The sequence below is a fragment of the Oncorhynchus clarkii genome, chromosome 6 (assembly GCF_045791955.1).
Source record: "Oncorhynchus clarkii lewisi isolate Uvic-CL-2024 chromosome 6, UVic_Ocla_1.0, whole genome shotgun sequence".
NCBI classification, from domain to species: domain Eukaryota; kingdom Metazoa; phylum Chordata; class Actinopteri; order Salmoniformes; family Salmonidae; genus Oncorhynchus; species Oncorhynchus clarkii.
In genome coordinates this window covers 2081316-2101686 of record NC_092152.1, presented here as the reverse complement: position 1 = coordinate 2101686, position 20371 = coordinate 2081316, and the positions used below count along the sequence as shown (strand labels likewise).

General features: G+C 46.7%; 1 protein-coding gene across 2 annotated transcripts; it reads left to right on the top strand.

Annotated features, from left to right (window-relative positions):
- The first annotated feature begins 1314 nt into the window (after positions 1 to 1314).
- LOC139410552 (E3 SUMO-protein ligase PIAS2-like) lies at positions 1315 to 19226 on the top strand. Of its 2 annotated transcripts, XM_071155831.1 has the most exons (13): positions 1315 to 1382; positions 7239 to 7679; positions 7987 to 8074; positions 9646 to 9696; positions 9809 to 9899; positions 12368 to 12502; positions 12639 to 12744; positions 12856 to 12929; positions 14278 to 14438; positions 14757 to 14890; positions 17649 to 17829; positions 17954 to 18096; positions 18317 to 19226. In XM_071155831.1, the coding sequence occupies exons 2-13, from the start codon at positions 7553 to 7555 to the stop codon at positions 18550 to 18552; spliced, it is 1527 nt and encodes a 508-aa protein (XP_071011932.1). In that variant the 5' UTR covers positions 1315 to 1382; positions 7239 to 7552; the 3' UTR covers positions 18553 to 19226. The 2 variants fall into 2 exon arrangements, with proteins under 2 accessions (XP_071011932.1, XP_071011934.1); XM_071155833.1 differs by lacking the exon at positions 1315 to 1382 and having other exon boundaries at positions 7319 to 7664; positions 18317 to 18794.
- The last annotated feature ends 1145 nt before the right edge of the window (positions 19227 to 20371 follow it).

Here is a 20371-nt window from a genome sequence, read left to right as displayed (position 1 = left end):
GCGTTGTGCAGACCTCACTACCCTCTGGAGAGCCTTACGGTTGTGGGCGGAGCAGTTGCCGTACCAGGCGGTGATACAGCCCGACAGGATGCTCTCGATTGTGCATCTGTAGAAGTTTGTGAGTGCTTTTGGTGACAAGCCGAATTTCTTCAGCCTCCTGAGGTTGAAGAGGCGCTGCTGCGCCTTCTTCACGATGCTGTCTGTGTGGGTGGACCAATTCAGTTTGTCTGTGATGTGTACGCCGAGGAACTTAAAACTTACTACCCTCTCCACTACTGTTCCATCGACCAAACACAGACCTTATATGAAGTAGTTCTAAAATCCCAGACTCAAAAATGAATCGTGAAAAAAACGATTGGAATATTGCTGGGTTTTACCACTAAGTTTTATGGGGTGGGGTGGGGGGAAACATGTATGACCTGTCCACTGCACGGTGTAGCCTCCGACACATTGGTGCGGCTGGCTTCCGGGTTGGATGCGTGCTGTGTTAAGAAGCAGTGCGGCTGGTTGGGTTGTGTATCGGAGGACGCATGACATTCAACCTTCGTCTCTCCCGAGCCCGTACGGGAGTTGTAGCGATGAGAAGATAGTAGCTACTACAACAATTGGATACCACGAAATTGGGGAGAAAAAGGGGTAAAAATTCAAAAACAAAATAGAAAACAAAAACAAAACAAAAACAACATACAAGTGTTAGTAAAAACTAATGTAAATAAGTTTAAAAAATATATATATATTAATGCACAAACACGTCTCGTAAAAATAATGATATTTTTGTTTGGTTATCTTTTGGAAATTGTAGAAATAAAACATTTTCCTTCCTCAGAAGTTCCAGCTGGGCAGGCTAACATTAGCTAGCTAATAAATTTACTAGTTATCATACAGTAGGCAGGCTAACGTTAGTTAGCTAATACATTTACTAGCTATCATACAGTAGGTGTATATTAATACATATATTAATCATACTTGACTGCAACGCATATAAAGCGTCCACAAGCTACCTGAAAACACAATCATTGCGGGATGAACTAGTGACGAATTTCCGGGCAAGGGGGATCCATTTAAAAAAAACAATTCCTTCCTCTCCCCCCTTGCCTTGCAAGTGTATACTCGTCAGACGTCATCAGTAGTGTCCACTTAATTTGAGGGCTGAGGAGATAGGGTGTGTGGCTAAAGTGTTTGGACTGCACGCTTTAGTTTTCTTATTTAATCCCCCCAGGTTCCAGTTGGTGGAGGTAATGCAACCATTAACATTGGCTGCCAACCGCCGTTAAACCCCATAGAAGAAGAAGAAGAAGAACCCCCCCCCCCCCCCCCGGTCACATGACGTGGAGGTCTCCGGTCCGACGGACGAGAAAGTGGCGGAATTTAAGGCGCTACGGGTAGGCAAAAACAAATATATATAATCATAGGCTGCTGCACAAGGGTTGATTTCGCTATTTTGTTTTTTAAATAAATGTTTCGTGTCCGTTTAAGGTTTACAGGCGCTGGACTTTCCTTTATGTAGCAGGGGTGGGGGGAAACATGTATAAACTGTGGAATGAGGCATGTCTGTTGTTTTACCTAGTTAACATGCCGCTTCCGAACAATTAGCCATCGGGTTAGTAAAGGGCAAAGTCACTATATAGTTTTATTAACTAGCTAATATAGTTAAACACTGTTTTACTGCATATAACAGGCAGCATGTTATCTGTTACCTATATTAACATTCAAAATGTGTGGACTAGCATAGTATTAGCATAGCATAGTATTAGCATAGCTAGATACGGACAGCTGTTGGCTAACTACACATGGGTATAAAATAAGGCCGGGTACTTCCAGGGGATTTTTTAGCTTGTAGACAAGTTTTCAGGCCGCCACTATTTACATTTTTGTAAACATTACTGTAATATAATAATCGATATACGGTACTTTAGTTAGCTACATGAAAGCTAACTTGTATAGCAGCTAGTTAGCGAGCTAGCCAACGTTTAACTAGCCACCAATCGAGTCAGAGGTGTATGTATTACACCTTTTCTGTTGCGAAACGTTTTGCAAACAAATAAAATAAAAACAGTTTACTCATCGCTTTAACGTTACCTAAAAGGCTGTTAGGTTCATAAATGGAAGTTTGTAGAATATTTTTAATTGTATGGTTTTCATGCGTAGTACCATGCCAATCTGAATTGTCTGCAAAGTATGTGCCACAAACTTGCTTATGTCTATAAATTATCTCTTCTTCCATGCTCCTAAATTGGAGTGAAATCCCGACTTCATCCAGTATTTTTATTTTCTTAAGCTCGTCCCGCGTAAATTCGAAATGTTATTTACGGTCCTGACAGGGTGATTCGTTTCTACACGCGGTACCGGGATTCAATGCTGCTCAACGTATCAATACCGCAGTCTGCTTCATGAGGCTTTATTAAACGTTCTTCCTGTAGCAGTGATTATCTATAGTATTATTGTGTAATTATTATATCTATTATCTGAAAGAGGCTTTGGTATTAGCCTGTCTGAGGGGTTGTCTGTGTGAGAGCGGTAAAACCTGAGGCCTTAAATCCGGTGGATTTGATACAATAGTGGCATTAAAAAAGTGAGCGGAGTATGAGCATGTATTACATAATCCGGCTAAGGCTGACATCCTAAATACTAGTTCAACATTTTTAAAATTAATTTAATTTATCACCACCTAGTGAGGAAGATGTGTCATCCAACGCGGTTAGTATTATGGTTTGGAGAGTTTTTTTTAGCCTGGTCGAGGATAATGAGGATGAAGTCCTGTAAGCAACAAAGTGAGGTCGTTTGATCAGATTGAATGCTGCGTGTAATCAGCTATATTGTATGCAGAGACCGTGGTATGAGTGAAGCGAGGTTTACGGTAACATTATCTTAAACAATGGAGCTAGACAGAATGATCTAGGTTTATGCGTTGGCGCCATCTACGGGATGTTACGTGGGTGGACCAGTTACCGTTCTCCTTCCAAAACGTGTTCACAAATAGAAACTTCAACTATTACTAACTATACAGTATATTCCTGTAAAAAGTCGATGTAATGTAACAACACAAATTGTGCTCTTTAGTCTACATTATTCTACACATTAGGCTAAAGGTTGTTGAAATAGTAAAATCGTGTTTTCCCTAGCCAAATGATAAAACTGACCTGCGAGATTGCGTTACAAATCAAGGAATAACAAAAGTTATTTGACCTTGATTCTGTTTTATTTCAGACATGGAGCCCAGGTATACATTTCCAGGGTTTTTATTCTTATTAAGTTGACTAACTTCTGTGTTTGCCCCCCGTGTATTCTTAAATCCGGGAACTCTGAAAAATAAAAGGTTAGATCATGGCATCCTTCAGGTCGGAGCTCTAGAACGTTTGAATTCCAAGCTGGACGACCTTTCAAATAGATTTCCCCAGTTATTTTAATCTCAGAAGTCGGAGGTTGTTTTGAATGCGGCATTATAGTGAATGGATTAGGGAGTTTTCGCTTGTTAAATTAAAACAAACATGGCTGCCATCATAAAGAACATAACAAGGCTAATCTGAAAACAAGACTCCCTAAATTTTATCAGCATATCGATTGCGCAACCAGGGGTGGAAAGACCTTGGATCATTGTTACTCTAACTTCCGCGACGCATATAAGGCCCTGCCCCGCCCCCCTTTCGGAAAAGCTGACCACGACTCCATTTTGTTGATCCCTGCCTACAGACAGAAACTAAAACAAGAGGCTCCCACGCTGAGGTCTGTCCAACGCTGGTCCGACCAAGCTGACTCCACACTCCAAGACTGCTTCCATCACGTGGACTGGGAGATGTTTCGTATTGCGTCAGATAACAACATTGACGAATACGCTGATTCGGTGTGCGAGTTCATTAGAACGTGCGTTGAAGATGTCGTTCCCATAGCAACGATTAAAACATTCCCTAACCAGAAACCGTGGATTGATGGCAGCATTCGTGTGAAACTGAAAGCGCGAACCACTGCTTTTAATCAGGGCAAGGTGTCTGGTAACATGACCGAATACAAACAGTGCAGCTATTCCCTCCGCAAGGCTATCAAACAAGCTAAGCGCCAGTACAGAGACAAAGTAAAATCTCAATTCAACGGCTCATACACAAGAGGCATGTGGCAGGGTCTACAGTCAATCACGGACTACAGGAAGAAATCCAGCCCAGTCACGGACCAGGATGTCTTGCTCCCAGGCAGACTAAATAACTTTTTTGCCCGCTTTGAGGACAATACAGTGCCACTGACACGGCCTGCAACGAAAACATGCAGTCTCTCCTTCACTGCAGCCGAGGTGAGTAAGACATTTAAACGTGTTAACCCTCGCAAGGCTGCAGGCCCAGACGGCATCCCCAGCCGCGCCCTCGGAGCATGCGCAGACCAGCTGGCCGGTGTGTTTACGGACATATTCAATCAATCCCTATACCAGTCTGCTGTTCCCACATGCTTCAAGAGGGCCACCATTGTTCCTGTTCCCATGAAAGCTAAGGTAACTGAGCTAAACGACTACCGCCCCGTAGCACTCACATCCGTCATCATGAAGTGCTTTGAGAGACTAGTCAAGGACCATATCACCTCCACCCTACCTGACACCCTAGACCCACTCCAATTTGCTTACCGCCCAAATAGGTCCACAGACGATGCAATCTCAACCACACTGCACACCGCCCTAACCCATCTGGACAAGAGGAATACCTATGTGAGAATGCTGTTCATCAACTACAGCTCGGCATTCAACACCATAGTACCCTCCAAGCTCGTCATCAAGCTCGAGACCCTGGGTCTCGACCCCGCCCTGTGCAACTGGGTACTGGACTTCCTGACGGGCCGCCCCCAGGTGGTGAGGGTAGGCAACAACATCTCCTCCCCGCTGATCCTCAACACTGGGGCCCCACAAGGGTGCGTTCAGAGCCCTCTCCTGTACTCCCTGTTCACCCACGACTGCGTGGCCACGCACGCCTCCAACTCAATCATCAAGTTTGCGGACGACACAACAGTGGTAGGCTTGATTACCAACAACGACGAGACGGCCTACAGGGAGGAGGTGAGGGCCCTCGGAGTGTGGTGTCAGGAAAATAACCTCACACTCAACGTCAACAAGACTAAGGAGATGATTGTGGACTTCAGGAAACAGCAGAGGGAACACCCCCCTATCCACATCGATGGAACAGTAGTGGAGAGGGTAGCAAGTTTTAAGTTCCTCGGCATACACATCACAGACAAACTGAATTGGTCCACTCACACAGACAGCATTGTGAAGAAGGCGCAGCAGCGCCTCTTCAACCTCAGGAGGCTGAAGAAATTCGGCTTGTCACCAAAAGCACTCACAAACTTCTACAGATGCACAATCGAGAGCATCCTGGCGGGCTGTATGGCCTGGTATGGCAACTGCACCGCCCTCAACCGTAAGGCTCTCCAGAGGGTAGTGAGGTCTGCACAACGCATCACCGGGAGCAAACTACCTGCCCTCCAGGACACCTACACCACCCGATGTCACAGGAAGGCCATAAAGATCATCAAGGACATCAACCACCCGAGCCACTGCCTGTTCACCCCGCTATCATCCAGAAGGCGAGGTCAGTACAGGTGCATCAAAGCTGGGACCGAGAGACTGAAAAACAGCTTCTATCTCAAGGCCATCAGACTGTTAAACAGCCACCACTAACACTGAGTGGCTGCTGCCAACACACTGACACTGACTCAACTCCAGCCACTTTAATAATGGGAATTGATGGGAAATGATGTAAATATATCACTAGCCACTTTAAACAATGCTACCTTATATAATGTTACTTACCCTACATTATTCATCTCATATGCATACGTATATACTGTACTCTATATCATCGACTGTATCCTTATGTAATACATGTATCACTAGCCACTTTAACTATGCCACTTTGTTTACATACTCATCTCATATGTATATACTGTACTCGATACCATCTACTGTATCTTGCCTATGCTGCTCTGTACCATCACTCATTCATATATCCTTATGTACATATTCTTTATCCCCTTACACTGTGTACAAGACAGTAGTTTTGGAATTGTTAGTTAGATTACTTGTTGTTACTGCATTGTCGGAACTAGAAGCACAAGCATTTCGCTACACTCGCATTAACATCTGCTAACCATGTGTATGTGACAAATAAAATTTGATTTGAATGTAGCTGCTGTTAGTTTAGCTGACACATGTATTTTTTTAAACAACATTACATTAGTCCCTTGTGCTCACTAGAGATGTGGTACATTGTAAACAAGTCTAGCTGTTAGGTCGCTGCTTATGTGTGTTTTTTTTTTGTTGCTACTGTACCAATCACATATTTGATCACAAAAAAAACATGATCACAAACATGTGATCGTACGTGTCAAAGGGTTAAAAGGAGACACCACTGAACTACAACTTCTGTTTTAAGAACAAAATGGAACTCGACAGCGTTTGCCGTAAACTGTTTCTGTTGCGAAATGTTTTGCAACAATAGGAGTAATGAATACACCCCAGATGCGTTATTGGTCTCGCTAGGTTTGCTAGCTGAGTTGATCACAGTTGTTAGGACAGGGCTCCAACCCTGTTCCTCGAGAGGTACCCTGCTGTGGGTTTTTGCTCCAACCCCAGTTGTGACTAACTTGATTCAGTTTATCAACCAGCTAATTATTAGAATCATGTGCGCTAGATTAGGGTTGGAGTGTGAAACTACAGGAGAGTACCTCTCCAGGAACAGGGTTGGAGTTTGATCTGGTCTAATGGCTCTGACCTTATTCTCAATAATTTTAGATACTTAGCGGTCACATATAATAAGGATTGTAAGGGGGGGAAAAAGGAAGTACATGCATAACAGTGCTCAAGCATGGCCCATATACACTGTTTAAACAGACGACTAGCCTCGTCATTCTTTACACTGTTTAAACAGACTAGCCTCATCATTCTTTACACTGTTTAAACAGACGACTAGCCTCATCATTCTTTACACTGTTTAAACAGACGACTAGCCTCATCATTCTTTACACTGTTTAAACAGACGACTAGCCTCGTCATTCTTTACACTGTTTAAACAGACTAGCCTCATCATTCTTTACACTGTTTAAACAGACGACTAGCCTCATCATTCTTTACACTGTTTAAACAGACGACTAGCCTCGTCATTCTTTACTGTTCAAACAGACGACTAGCCTCGTCATTCTTTACACTGTTTAAACAGATGAACATTTCTGCCTTATATTGACATGTGTATCCTCATGTCTTCCAGAGCATGGTATCCAGTTTCGGAGTGTCGTAGCTACAAGTGTTAAAAAACACGAGCGGACGCAAGCACCCCCTAAAGAACGCCTTCTGCAGTCCAGCCCACTATCAAGGAATTGAATCACCTGTGCCATCGCAAGGCGGTAGACAGTAGTCTCCCTGACTTAGCGTCCATCAAGTCAACGTTCTTCTAGGCAGAGGGAGGTTTTATCTTGGTGAGTTCTGACCTCAGTGACCCTGGACTCTGACCTGGTCTCTGATTCACTGGTCTGGTCTGGTGATTCGCTGGTGCTTGACGAGGAGACCAATAAGGAGTTGAGGATGAACCTCCAGCAGCCCGCCCCTCTCATCCCTCCAGTCCACCCAGACATCCAGATGAAGTCTCTCCCGTTCTACGACGTGTTGGATATCCTCGTCAAACCCTCCAGCTTGGGTCAGTGTGTCTCTGGTAAATCAATCTAGGTGGACCTCTGCCATATTACTGGGCTTTATGTTTCTGGTGACGTGAATGATTTACTGCTGATTGGGTGTCGTTTGTTCATGTTGGCCACAATCTGTCCCTTTCTTGTTGTCTATTCCATTTTTTTGAGTGTGAAACCATCCTGTCATAGGTCGAGTGATTGTTGTCAATATCATTAATAGATTTCTGGTAATCTGGATACTGGCCAGGCTTGACATTACTGACCAAAGACTGCAATGAAGTGTCTGAATGTTTTTTTTTTTTGCATCTTGTCACAATCTGACGTCTTTATTAGGAGCCAGTGGTGTTCAGAGATACAACCAAGATAAGTACTTCATCTTCGCCTTGACGCCTCAACAAGTCAGGGAGGTGTGCATCTCCAGGTATGACCTCCTCGATTTCACTATAAAACTATGCCCTGCTCTACTCCTACCCTGCTCTACTCCTACCCTGCTCTACTCCTACCCTGCTCTACTCCTACCCTGCTCTACTCCTACCCTGCTACACCCTACTCTAGCGTACCCTGCTCTACTGCTACCCTGCTACACCCTGCTCTAATCCTACCCTGCTCTAATCCTACCCTGCTCTACTCCTACCCTGCTCTACTCCTACCCTGCTACACCCTACTCTAGCGTACCCTGCTCTACTGCTACCCTGCTACACCCTGCTCTACTCCTACCCTGCTCTACTCCTACCCTGCTACACCCTACTCTAGCGTACCCTGCTCTACTGCTACCCTGCTACACCCTGCTCTACTCCTACCCTGCTCTACTCCTACCCTGCTACACCCTACTCTAGCGTACCCTGCTCTACTGCTACCCTGCTACACCCTGCTCTACTCCTACCCTGCTCTACTCCTACCCTGCTCTACTCCTACCCTGCTCTACTCCTACCCTGCTCTACTCCTACCCTGCTGTACCCTGCTCTACTGCTACACCCTGCTCTACTCCTACCCTGCTCTACTCCTACCCTGCTCTACTCCTACCCTGCTGTACCCTGCTCTACTGCTACACCATACTCTACGCCTACCCTGCTCTACTCCTACCCTGCTATACTCCTACTCTAGTGTACCCTGCTACACTCCTGCTATACTCCTACCTTGCTATACTCCTACTCTAGCGTACCCTGCTATACTCCTACCTTGCTATACTCCTACCTTGCTATACTCCTACCTTGCTATACTCCTACCTTGCTATACTCCTACTCTAGCGTACCTTGCTCTACTCCTACCCCGCTAACCTCCTACCTTGCTACACTCCTGCTCTACTCCTACCCTGTTATACTCCTACTCTAGTGTACCCTGCTACACTCCTGCTCCACTCCTACCCTGCTCTACTCCTACCCTGCTCTACTCCAACCCTACCCTGCTCTACTCCAACCCTACCCTGCTCTACTCCTACCCTGCTCTACTCCTACCCTGCTCTACTCCTACCCTGCTCTACTCCTACCCTGCTCTACTCCTACCCTGCTCTACTCCTACCCTGCTCTACTCCTACCCTGCTCTACTCCTACCCTGCTACACCCTACTCTAGCGTACCCTGCTCTACTGCTACCCTGCTACACCCTGCTCTACTCCTACCCTGCTCTACTCCTACCCTGCTCTACTCCAACCCTACCCTGCTCTACTCCTACCCTGCTCTACCCTGCTCTACTCCAACCCTGCTCTACTCCTACTCCTACCCTGCTCTACTCCAACCCTACCCTGCTCTACTCCTACCCTGCTCTATTCCTACCCTGCTCTACTCCTACCACGCTAACCTCCTACCTTGCTATACTCCTACTCTACTCTTACCCTGCTATACTCCTACTCTAGTGTACCCTGCTACACTCCTGCTCTTCTCCTACCCTGCTCTATTCCTACCACGCTGACCTCCTACCTTGCTCTACTCCTACTCTACTCTTACCCTGCTATACTCCTAGTTCTGTTTCTAATTGTATTGGTTCTTTCTTAAAGGGACTTTTTACCAGGCGGCAGAAGAGACTATATGGTTCAGATACAACTGAGGTGAGAATGTAATGAATGTGGTTCCAGTGCGCATGTAGACGCCTCGAGCACCAGGAACAGATTTACTAAAACTGCTTTCTGGGAAATGTTTGTCTTTCTGCTCCCTTTTTAGGTTCTGTCTTTCAGAAACCAGTTGTCCCCAAGAAGACAACTACCCAAACAGTCTCTGCATTAAAGTCAATGGGAAGCTGTTCCCCCTTCCGGTATGTACTGGTTTCTCAACTGATCTAGGACCAGGTCTCTTCTGTCCATGTTATCTTGTTCATTATAATCTAAACAGCAAAACTGATCCTAGATCAGCACTGTCTATTGTGAGACTATTTGTAAATATGTGCCCTGATATAATTCATAAACATTATTTTATTTCTATGCGGTTATATGAATAACATAAAGTAACTTTAAAAAAAAACATTAACATAGTGTTTCTTTAAAAAAAGTTGCATCATACAGCTTGCATGGTGCTGTAGAATTCCACATGATTTAACTGTCAGCTGTTGCCACCACCGGAGGGCATCTTTGAGAAGTGACGTTATTGACATGGCTTGGTGCTGTAGGTTTAAGAGTCCTGTTCACTGTAGCTGTTATAGCGTAACTTACTTATTGGCATAAAGGCCTGCTTTATAAGGCTACATAAAGCATACAAGTCATCCATATCTTTAAATACAGTCAAGCATTTTAGTTATATAAAAAAAATCACACCGGGAACCTTTAATTAAACAATTTAATAAACCGTAACATGTCGGCTAAAGCGATAGAATTCGCGAATGCATTTGACTGTTTTTAATATTTGCTGTGAGACTTTAAATCGTCTTTTTGTTAGAACAGACTGTGGGATTGATAATTTATTTTTAAATTATTGTATTCGTTGTGTTTATAATGTTAGAAATGTTGCTTAATTAAAATTATTAATATTGTGGTGTTTCTATTCCAAGACCAACAAATGCATTTTACAGTAGCCTATGTAGGGTTTTCATTAGGTCAATATGGCGCTGTACAACGTGGCTGGTCAGGAGTAGGCCTAGGTTATTAAGTGACTGAGTGAAGAGCAAAATTATCCTAACATTTCCACACCCTAATTCTAGTCTAACCAATACCCAAACGGAGATTCTGTGAAAATAAAAATCTAATTGATTTATCAAGACCAGTCCCCATGCTTGTCTCAGAGCAGTGCGAAACGGTGCTGAAATAGTTGACCACACGGGTTGGTTATTGCTTTAAATCCTTTTGTAACAATTGGATGACTTTGGGTGTTTCAGTAAGCAACGATTTGCTGCCTTCATTAGCCTACTTTATTCCAATATTTCTGTCATTCATTGATGTTTATTCCCACAGTAATTCGTTATGGGTTCATCCAGATGAGGTTAGAAAACGATGCATGTGGTGGGCTATGCAAAGAGATGGTTGGAGTGACATGCCTCTCAAACATCCATTTAATACATTTTAAAGTCCCTAAATTAATCAAGTCTATTGTCCTGTTGATAGCCCATCAAGGGTGGATGGCTTCTTTTGTATTCTTATTAATTTATCGTTCTTCTCAGAGTGGAAACATTGTCTGCAATTGTTCACGGCCTGCTACACTTAATGAAAAAAGTGTTTGAAAACGTGTTTTCAAAATGCTTCCAAAAAAATAACTAGTGAAGAAAGTTAACCCTCTACATACAATACATGTGTATTTAAATATAATATATTATTAAAGTGAGAAGTATTTGTTCTGACTTCCATTTGGTAAAAAATGCACATCCCTGCAAATAAACGGTCTGATCTCCACAAAAGCCACGGAGAAATAAGTTTAATTTTTAATACTAACTTGTGGTTGCCACGGTGAATAATCCAATAATGAATGTTGGTTGGAAACATCAGAGTTTACCGGAATCTAAATGGAAAATACTGGCAGATCAATAAATGCCTTTGTGGATTTAATAACAATTTAGTGGACTCTATATTAATATCTAAGGGGTTTTTATACAATTTACAATGCAGGGTTAATAATTCATATATTTCTACGGGTTAATGCATTTTTTTCGTTGGGGTAAATCTGATATTGAGTTAGAAATTTACATTTTAGAGTACTCAAGTATGGAATACATTGAAAGTTTGCCCCTTTTTTTTTTGACCATTGGGCTAAACTTTACAATAGAACTCAACTGACTGACCACATCATGTATCAGTAGTCTAACGTCGCCAAATAAGGACTCCGTGTTTCAGAAACTCCCCTTTTTTATATAGACTCACTAATCCACTCTGTGGCGAATAAAGCCCGTTTGTTATTTACAGTGATTTTATTTCTGTTTTTAGAGGGAGAGAAACCAAAAGCCCACTGCCCACTTAAAAAGAAATGTCCGTCCACATATCAAGTGTAATTGAGCTGTTTTGTATTTACCTAAGTTCCCTCAACTCCAGGACCGCCGCCAGCTAATACATTATTTTGCTGATGCAGAACTCTAGTGGCAGAGAGGAGAGATTGTCAGACTAAAGCATTCACACCTGCATTAATTTCCACAGTTTGGACGACTGATAGATCAGCGTTCTAACTCCCTCTTGTGATGGTGGCATTCTGTCGTTGCACCACACCATCTACCACTAACGGTTGCAGCATAAGCTCAACTTTTTTTAAAGGAAAGAACTTGATGGAGAAGTTGGTAATGCTGATACTGTCATGTTTTGTTTTTAGGGTTATGCCCCTCCCCCTAAAAATGGAGTGGAACAGAAGAGACCAGGAAGACCTCTAAACATCACCTCATTGGTCAGATTGTCCTCTGCAGTACCCAATCAGATCTCTATAACGTGGGCACCTGAAATCGGAAAGGTAAGCAACTAACGTTGAGGATCAACGTACTCTTCATTATTTTATTTATAGTAGTGGGAACTTTCTGCATTATAGCCGCCATCAGCCTGATGTTGTTCAAGCAGAGACGTATAATTCAATTCCTGACTTGTTTCAGACGTACTCTGTGTTGGTGTACCTGGTGAGACAGCTCACCTCACCTCTACTGCTGCAGAGGCTCAGGATGAAGGGCATCAGAAATCCAGACCACTCCAGAGCGCTGAGTAAGCGCGCACACACATGCTCATATGGTCACACGCTTGTGCTCATACACGCTTGCTTCCACACGTTACTGTGTTTAATCTGCAAATGCCCCTGATGTCTTCCTCTTGCAGTAAAAGAGAAGCTGACAGCAGACCCTGACAGTGAGATTGCTACAACCAGTCTGAGAGTGTCTCTCATGTGCCCTGTAAGTAAAACCTGCTGGAAACAAGTGCATCTGATAGTCAGTTTGATATCATTTCATTGCAGAAAGATTTACTGATTTATTAACTCTCCTTCTACTTCTTTCACTATCCTCTTCTTTCTCCTCCCTCCCATATCTCCCTCATCTCTCTCTCGTCTCCCTCATCTCTCGTCTCCCTCATCTCTCGTCTCTCTCGTCTCTCTCATCTCTCGTCTCCCTCTCCCCTCCCTCGTCTCTCTCTCCCCTCCCTCGTCTCTCTCTCCCCTCCCTCATCTCTCTCTCCCCTCCCTCATCTCTCTCTCCCCTCCCTCATCTCTCTCTCCCCTCCCTCATCTCTCTCTCCCCTCCCTCATCTCTCTCTCCCCTCCCTCATCTCTCTCTCCCCTCCCTCATCTCTCTCTCCCCTCCCTCATCTCTCTCTCCCCTCCCTCATCTCTCTCTCCCCTCCCTCATCTCTCTCTCCCCTCCCTCATCTCTCTCTCCCCTCCCTCATCTCTCTCTCCCCTCCCTCATCTCTCTCTCCCCTCCCTCATCTCTCTCTCCCCTCCCTCATCTCTCTCTCCCCTCCCTCATCTCTCTCTCCCCTCCCTCATCTCTCTCTCCCCTCCCTCATCTCTCTCTCCCCTCCCTCATCTCTCTCTCCCCTCCCTCATCTCTCTCTCCCCTCCCTCATCTCTCTCTCCCCTCCCTCATCTCTCTCTCCCCTCCCTCATCTCTCTCTCCCCTCCCTCATCTCTCTCTCCCCTCCCTCATCTCTCTCTCCCCTCCCTCATCTCTCTCTCCCCTCCCTCATCTCTCTCTCCCCTCCCTCATCTCTCTCTCCCCTCCCTCATCTCTCTCTCCCCTCCCTCATCTCTCTCTCCCCTCCCTCATCTCTCTCTCCCCTCCCTCATCTCTCTCTCCCCTCCCTCATCTCTCTCTCCCCTCCCTCATCTCTCTCTCCCCTCCCTCATCTCTCTCTCCCCTCCCTCATCTCTCTCTCCCCTCCCTCATCTCTCTCTCCCCTCCCTCATCTCTCTCTCCCCTCCCTCATCTCTCTCTCCCCTCCCTCATCTCTCTCTCCCCTCCCTCATCTCTCTCTCCCCTCCCTCATCTCTCTCTCCCCTCCCTCATCTCTCTCTCCCCTCCCTCATCTCTCTCTCCCCTCCCTCATCTCTCTCTCCCCTCCCTCATCTCTCTCTCCTCCTTCTCCCTCATCTCTCTCTCCCCTCCCTCATCTCTCTCTCCCCTCCCTCATCTCTCGTCTCCTTCTCCCTCATCTCTCTCTCCCCTCCCTCATCTCTCGTCTCCTTCTCCCATATCTCTCTCTCCCCTCCCTCATCTCTCGTCTCCTTCTCCCATATCTCTCCAGCTGGGTAAGATGCGTCTGACTGTGCCGTGTCGAGCTCTGACCTGTTCCCACCTGCAGTGTTTCGACGCAGCCCTCTACCTGCAGATGAATGAGAAGAAGCCCACCTGGGTCTGTCCTGTCTGTGACAAGAAGGCCCCCTACGAGAGCCTGATCATTGACGGGTTGGTTCCTCTCTCCTAATAATTATCATCATAATACCTGGGTCTGTCCTGTCTGAGAAAAAGGCTGCTACCAGAGCCTCCTCATCGACAGGTTGGCGAGGGGAAAACTACTGTTAGACTTCTCATTAGATACATTTTATTTCAATAATAAAAAGTATAAATTGATTTTACAGGCCGGTTATCACCGCGGCAATGATCTGTTAACGTGTTTTAGCCGAGGTTCAAAAACAGCTCTGAAAGGTGTAGAACTGTAGTGTTCTATGGAATGTCAAACGGAAGGTTGTTGGAACATGGAACTCTGTCCTTCCTGTCTGTCAGGTTGTTCATGGAGATTCTGAACGACTGTTCCGATGTGGATGAGATCAAGTTCCAGGAGGATGGGACCTGGTGCCCCATGAGACCAAGGAAAGAGGCCCTCAGTGTGTCCTCAACCTGTATCCCAAAAATAGAACGTAAGTCAAGATGTATATATTCATAGAATCGGGAATAACAATTAATCATTGGATGGCGGTATCCATGTGTTCCAGCCTTTACAATGAGCCTGTCACTGCTGTGAATATCTACAGGTTATCTACTAGTGATGGGGGAGGGGGGTCTGTCTGTAGGTACGCATCAGTTATAATTATTGGACTATATTATATCAATATTTGACTTCAAGTGTCGATAAGATGTGCTGTTCCTAGTGCGGAGCCTCCTTTACGTTTGGGTTCATTTGATAGGAGGTTCTTAGTGCGGAGCCTCCTTTACGTTTGGGTTCATTTGATAGGAGGTTCTTAGTGCGGAGCCTCCTTTACGTTTGGGTTCATTTGATAGGAGGTTCTCAGTGCGGAGCCTCCTTTACGTTTGGGTTCATTTGATAGGAGGTTCTTAGTGCGGAGCCTCCTTTACGTTTGGGTTCATTTGATAGGAGGTTCTTAGTGCGGAGCCTCCTTTACGTTTGGGTTCATTTGATAGGAGGTTCTCAGTGCGGAGCCTCCTTTACGTTTGGGTTCATTTGATAGGAGGTTCTCAGTGCGGAGCCTCCTTTACGTTTGGGTTCATTTGATAGGAGGTTCTCAGTGCGGAGCCTCCTTTACGTTTGGGTTCATTTGATAGGAGGTTCTCAGTGCGGAGCCTCCTTTACGTTTGGGTTCATTTGATAGGAGGTTCTCAGTGCGGAGCCTCCTTTACATTTGGGTTCATTTGATAGGAGGTTCTTAGTGCGGAGCCTCCTTTACGTTTGGATTCATTTGATAGGAGGTTCTCAGTGCGGAGCCTCCTTTACGTTTGGGTTCATTTGATAGGAGGTTCTTAGTGCGGAGCCTCCTTTACGTTTGGGTTCATTTGATAGGAGGTTCTCAGTGCGGAGCCTCCTTTACGTTTGGGTTCATTTGATAGGAGGTTCTTAGTGCGGCGCCTCCTTTACGTTTGGGTTCATTTAATCCCTGCAGCAGTCATATAGTGAGTAATATGTTTGGAACATACTGTGCAGTAGGGTGTTGTCGCCGTGGTGACGCGTACTGTGCGGTAGGGTGTTAAGGAAACCTGTTGTACTTTGTATTCGGGGAAGCTTTTCAGGAACACTTATTTCATAAGGACAGGATTTACTGTTTCTGAGATCTCATTTTCAAGTGATTGACCTGTCCGCGACCTTCTCCAATGTTAATCCGTTGTCAATAATGGCACCAAATCACACAGCGGTCACCACACCCTTTCTCACAAAGTCTAAGCTGCAACGCAGAAGCCTACTAGTCTAATACCAGTTTGTCTAAACTAGGTCGACACCTGAGTTTGGTTACTTTGTTGCTGTTTGGTGTTGAGTCACTCTGATGATGGGAGGATAAACTGCAGCAAATAATTAGCCTTGGAGACCGTGAATTAACGTCCTGCTAGCCAGCTGCACAGAGATGGATGGGACACATTTTTAATTCACTGTTATTTAGCTATGTTTTTATCTATTGTAGGGCTGTAGCCACTGAGTTCTGGTGATTTTTAATCACAGTCAATGCTGCCCTGCCACTCAACCGGCTCGTTGCCTCAGCGAACAGCGTTAGGGATTCACTTACAGCTACCAATCTAGCGCTCGCAATGGAGCTAGGGTGGCGAGGTGAATTTGGACCAACCCATGCCTCTACTCTGTAATCTGTTTGCTGTTTTTCTTTGTCTCTCAAAACAATGACCGAAGGAAAAACACCCCTGGGACTTCCCCATCCTTCTTGGCAATACAATGTCACAGCTATCTTATCCTGATAGGTTGAGGAATACCCATCGCAAAGAGAGATTAGGTACACCATTTTTGGCGGGTTTCGCAGTAAGGTGCGTTGTGGAAATATTCAGTCAATGATATTTCAAATACTGGCGCCTCAGCGTTCAAATATACTAAAATAATATACTAAAGTAATATAATATACTAAAGTAATATAATATAGTATATTACTTTATTATATACACACACACACTAAAGTAATATAAGCTGAGCTGGTTCATGAAGTAATTGCCTATCCAGCCTTGACACTTCTTAAACAGGTTTTCATTCTCCCATCACACACAGTAACTCCTCTTGATGTTAATGATTCGTCCCCTCTGGCATTTAGCCACCATTATCTTTCTGCCGTGCACTCATGTTAGTTTGGTTTCACATTCCGGCGTATAAACATCAGAACCTTAACACTCCCCAGACAGGTGCATGTCTAATGGTGTCTATTGACCTAAATGTGTAATGGGCACCTATGTTCTAGAACATTCCCAATAGGCGTAACCGTAGCAACAGTAAATATTATGCCGTAGCACAAAAATAAACATACATGTCCACTCCTCAGACATGTGCATGTCTAATGACATAGACACACACACACACGGGGTGCCTTCATCCTGCTGACTTCTATGAAGTGTGTATATAATGGGCACGTGTGTACTGGGGAAATGTCCAATGGGTGTCCCACAGATTTGAACCTTCTTAGTACGGCACCACCTCTGTTTTGGCTTCATATCGGTAATATAACGCACAGTATTGGGGATTTACACATGGTTAACAACTGCCACAATGTATTCACATTTCTGTGGTTAGAAGGCGGGGTTAGAGTACTGCGTCTTCCTGTGGAATTCTCCCAGAGCATGTTGAGTCACTTAACACACCACATATAGAATTGCAGAATTTCTTAACGACAGTTTAACCCGTTGATTAATACATTTTAAACCATAATCTCATCTCGCCCCCCCCCCTCCCCCCAGCACGTCAGTGTGCGGTGGTCCCTCCCCACAGAGAGCCCAGCTCGACCAATAAGAAGGCAGACGTGATCGACCTGACCCTAGAGAGCTCGTCAGAGGACGAGGAGGAGGAGGAGGACCCTGACCCGCCACTCAAGAAGCGATGCCTCTACATGTCCAAGACCGAGGAGGTGCACGCCAAGGGGTGAGTAGTGTAACTAGTGTGGTGTAACTTAATCAGTGTTTGATTGGAGGTCATATTGACCCCTTAAATCAACCACATGATGAAGCTGTCTGACTCAGATCTCTCGACTGTTTCTAATCCTCAGAGTGTTGTCCTATCAGCCGTCGACGGTGTGCCTGCCAAACGTACATGCCCTGGACACATCATCCTACCTGACGAACTCACTGGCCGACTATACAGTCCCCTTCCACCACTCCACCCTGTCCACCGTCCCTACGGACATGCAGGGTAAGTCTTTGTTTCCGTAATCGGGAGGGAATATGCGTTGACGTGAATCCTGCAACCAGTATTTCTGGCAAACCTTGTTGGAGCTTTGACCTCTTTTGTCCTGCCCATCAAACAATGACATGCTTTGTCTAAATGTCTGGTAATAGCCCGTGTCTGCGATGTAGCTTGTGAGTTCAGAGGAGGAGTGTGAAACGATCTTTTCCGCCCCCCTCTCACCTAGGTCTGGATCTGTTCTCGCTGATCCAAGGTGACCCGCAGCATTACAGAGCTCCCATGTTCCTGGATAGCCTGACCAGCAGCCTGCAGGGTGCCACCACTAGCGCCGGCCTGGTGTCCTCTTCTAGCCAATACGACACCAGTTCCCACCTCTTCTCCACCTCTTCTTACCAAACTGGGGTTATTACCGGGGGAGGGGTAGGGTCCAACAGCATCTCAGACATCATCTCATTGGACTAATTCTCTGGTCCCTGTGAGCTCATTGGACTGATTTGTCTTGTCACTCACAGGAGCCTTCTATCAGAAGCCTTCAATTGGCTGTGTCCCGAAATGGAATCATAATCCCTATATAGTGCACTACTTTTGGCCGTAAAGCAGAAAATAGTGCACTATATATGTAATAAAGTCTGCATCAGAAATGGCACCATGTCCATAGGCCTTCACCACTGGGACAGACTGGTCTTCACCACTGGGACAGACTGTGGTCTTCACCACTGGGACAGACTGTGGTCTTCACCACTGGGACAGACTGTGGTCTTCACCACTGGGACAGTAAAGATACATTCCTTTCGCCAGACCCTTGCTTTGTAGGTCAGAGTTGATGAAAGGATAAGAAAATTAGAGGCCCCACACCTAGACTCCACGTTGACCTGAGGTGGCCGCCCCACACCCAGACTCCACGTTGACCTGAGGTGGCCGCCCCACACCCAGACTCCACGTTGACCTGAGGTGGCCGCCCCACACCCAGACTCCACGTTGACCTGAGGTGGCCGCCCCACACCCAGACTCCACGTTGACCTGAGGTGGCCGCCCCACACCCAGACTCCACGTTGACCTGAGGTGGCCGCCCCACACCCAGACTCCACGTTGACCTGAGGTGGCCGCCCCACACCCAGACTCCACGTTGACCTGAGGTGGCCGCCCCACACCCAGACTCCACGTTGACCTGAGGTGGCCGCCCCACACCCAGACTCCACGTTGACCTGAGGTGGCCGCCCCACACCCAGACTCCACGTTGACCTGAGGTGGCCGCCCCACACCCAGACTCCACGTTGACCTGAGGTGGCCGCCCCACACCCAGACTCCACGTTGACCTGAGGTGGCCGCCCCACACCCAGACTCCACGTTGACCTGAGGTGGCCGCCCCACACCCAGACTCCACGTTGACCTGAGGTGGCCGCCCCACACCCAGACTCCACGTTGACCTGAGGTGGCCGCCCCACACCCAGACTCCACGTTGACCTGAGGTGGCCGCCCCACACCCAGACTCCACGTTGACCTGAGGTGGCCGCCCCACACCCAGACTCCACGTTGACCTGAGGTGGCCGCCCCACACCCAGACTCCACGTTGACCTGAGGTGGCCGCCCCACACCCAGACTCCACGTTGACCTGAGGTGGCCGCCCCACACCCAGACTCCACGTTGACCTGAGGTGGCCGCCCCACACCCAGACTCCACGTTGACCTGAGGTGGCCGCCCCACACGCAGACTCCACGTTGACCTGAGGTGGCCGCCCCACCCGCAGACTCCACGTTGACCTGAGGTGGCCGCCCCACCCGCAGACTCCACGTTGACCTGAGGTGGCCGCCCCACCCGCAGACTCCACGTTGACCTGAGGTGGCCGCCCCACCCGCAGACTCCACGTTGACCTGAGGTGGCCGCCCCACCCGCAGACTCCACGTTGACCTGAGGTGGCCGCCCCACCCGCAGACTCCACGTTGACCTGAGGTGGCCGCCCCACCCGCAGACTCCACGTTGACCTGAGGTGGCCGCCCCACCCGCAGACTCCACGTTGACCTGAGGTGGCCGCCCCACCCGCAGACTCCACGTTGACCTGAGGTGGCCGCCCCACCCGCAGACTCCACGTTGACCTGAGGTGGCCGCCCCACCCGCAGACTCCACGTTGACCTGAGGTGGCCGCCCCACCCGCAGACTCCACGTTGACCTGAGGTAATGAGGAACAGAAGATTGCCTTTTCTAGTGGATGAACTGACATGGAAGCGGGAAGTGGGACTATGGTTGACGGTGTGGATTGTTTGAAACGGTTGTGTGTCAGTAC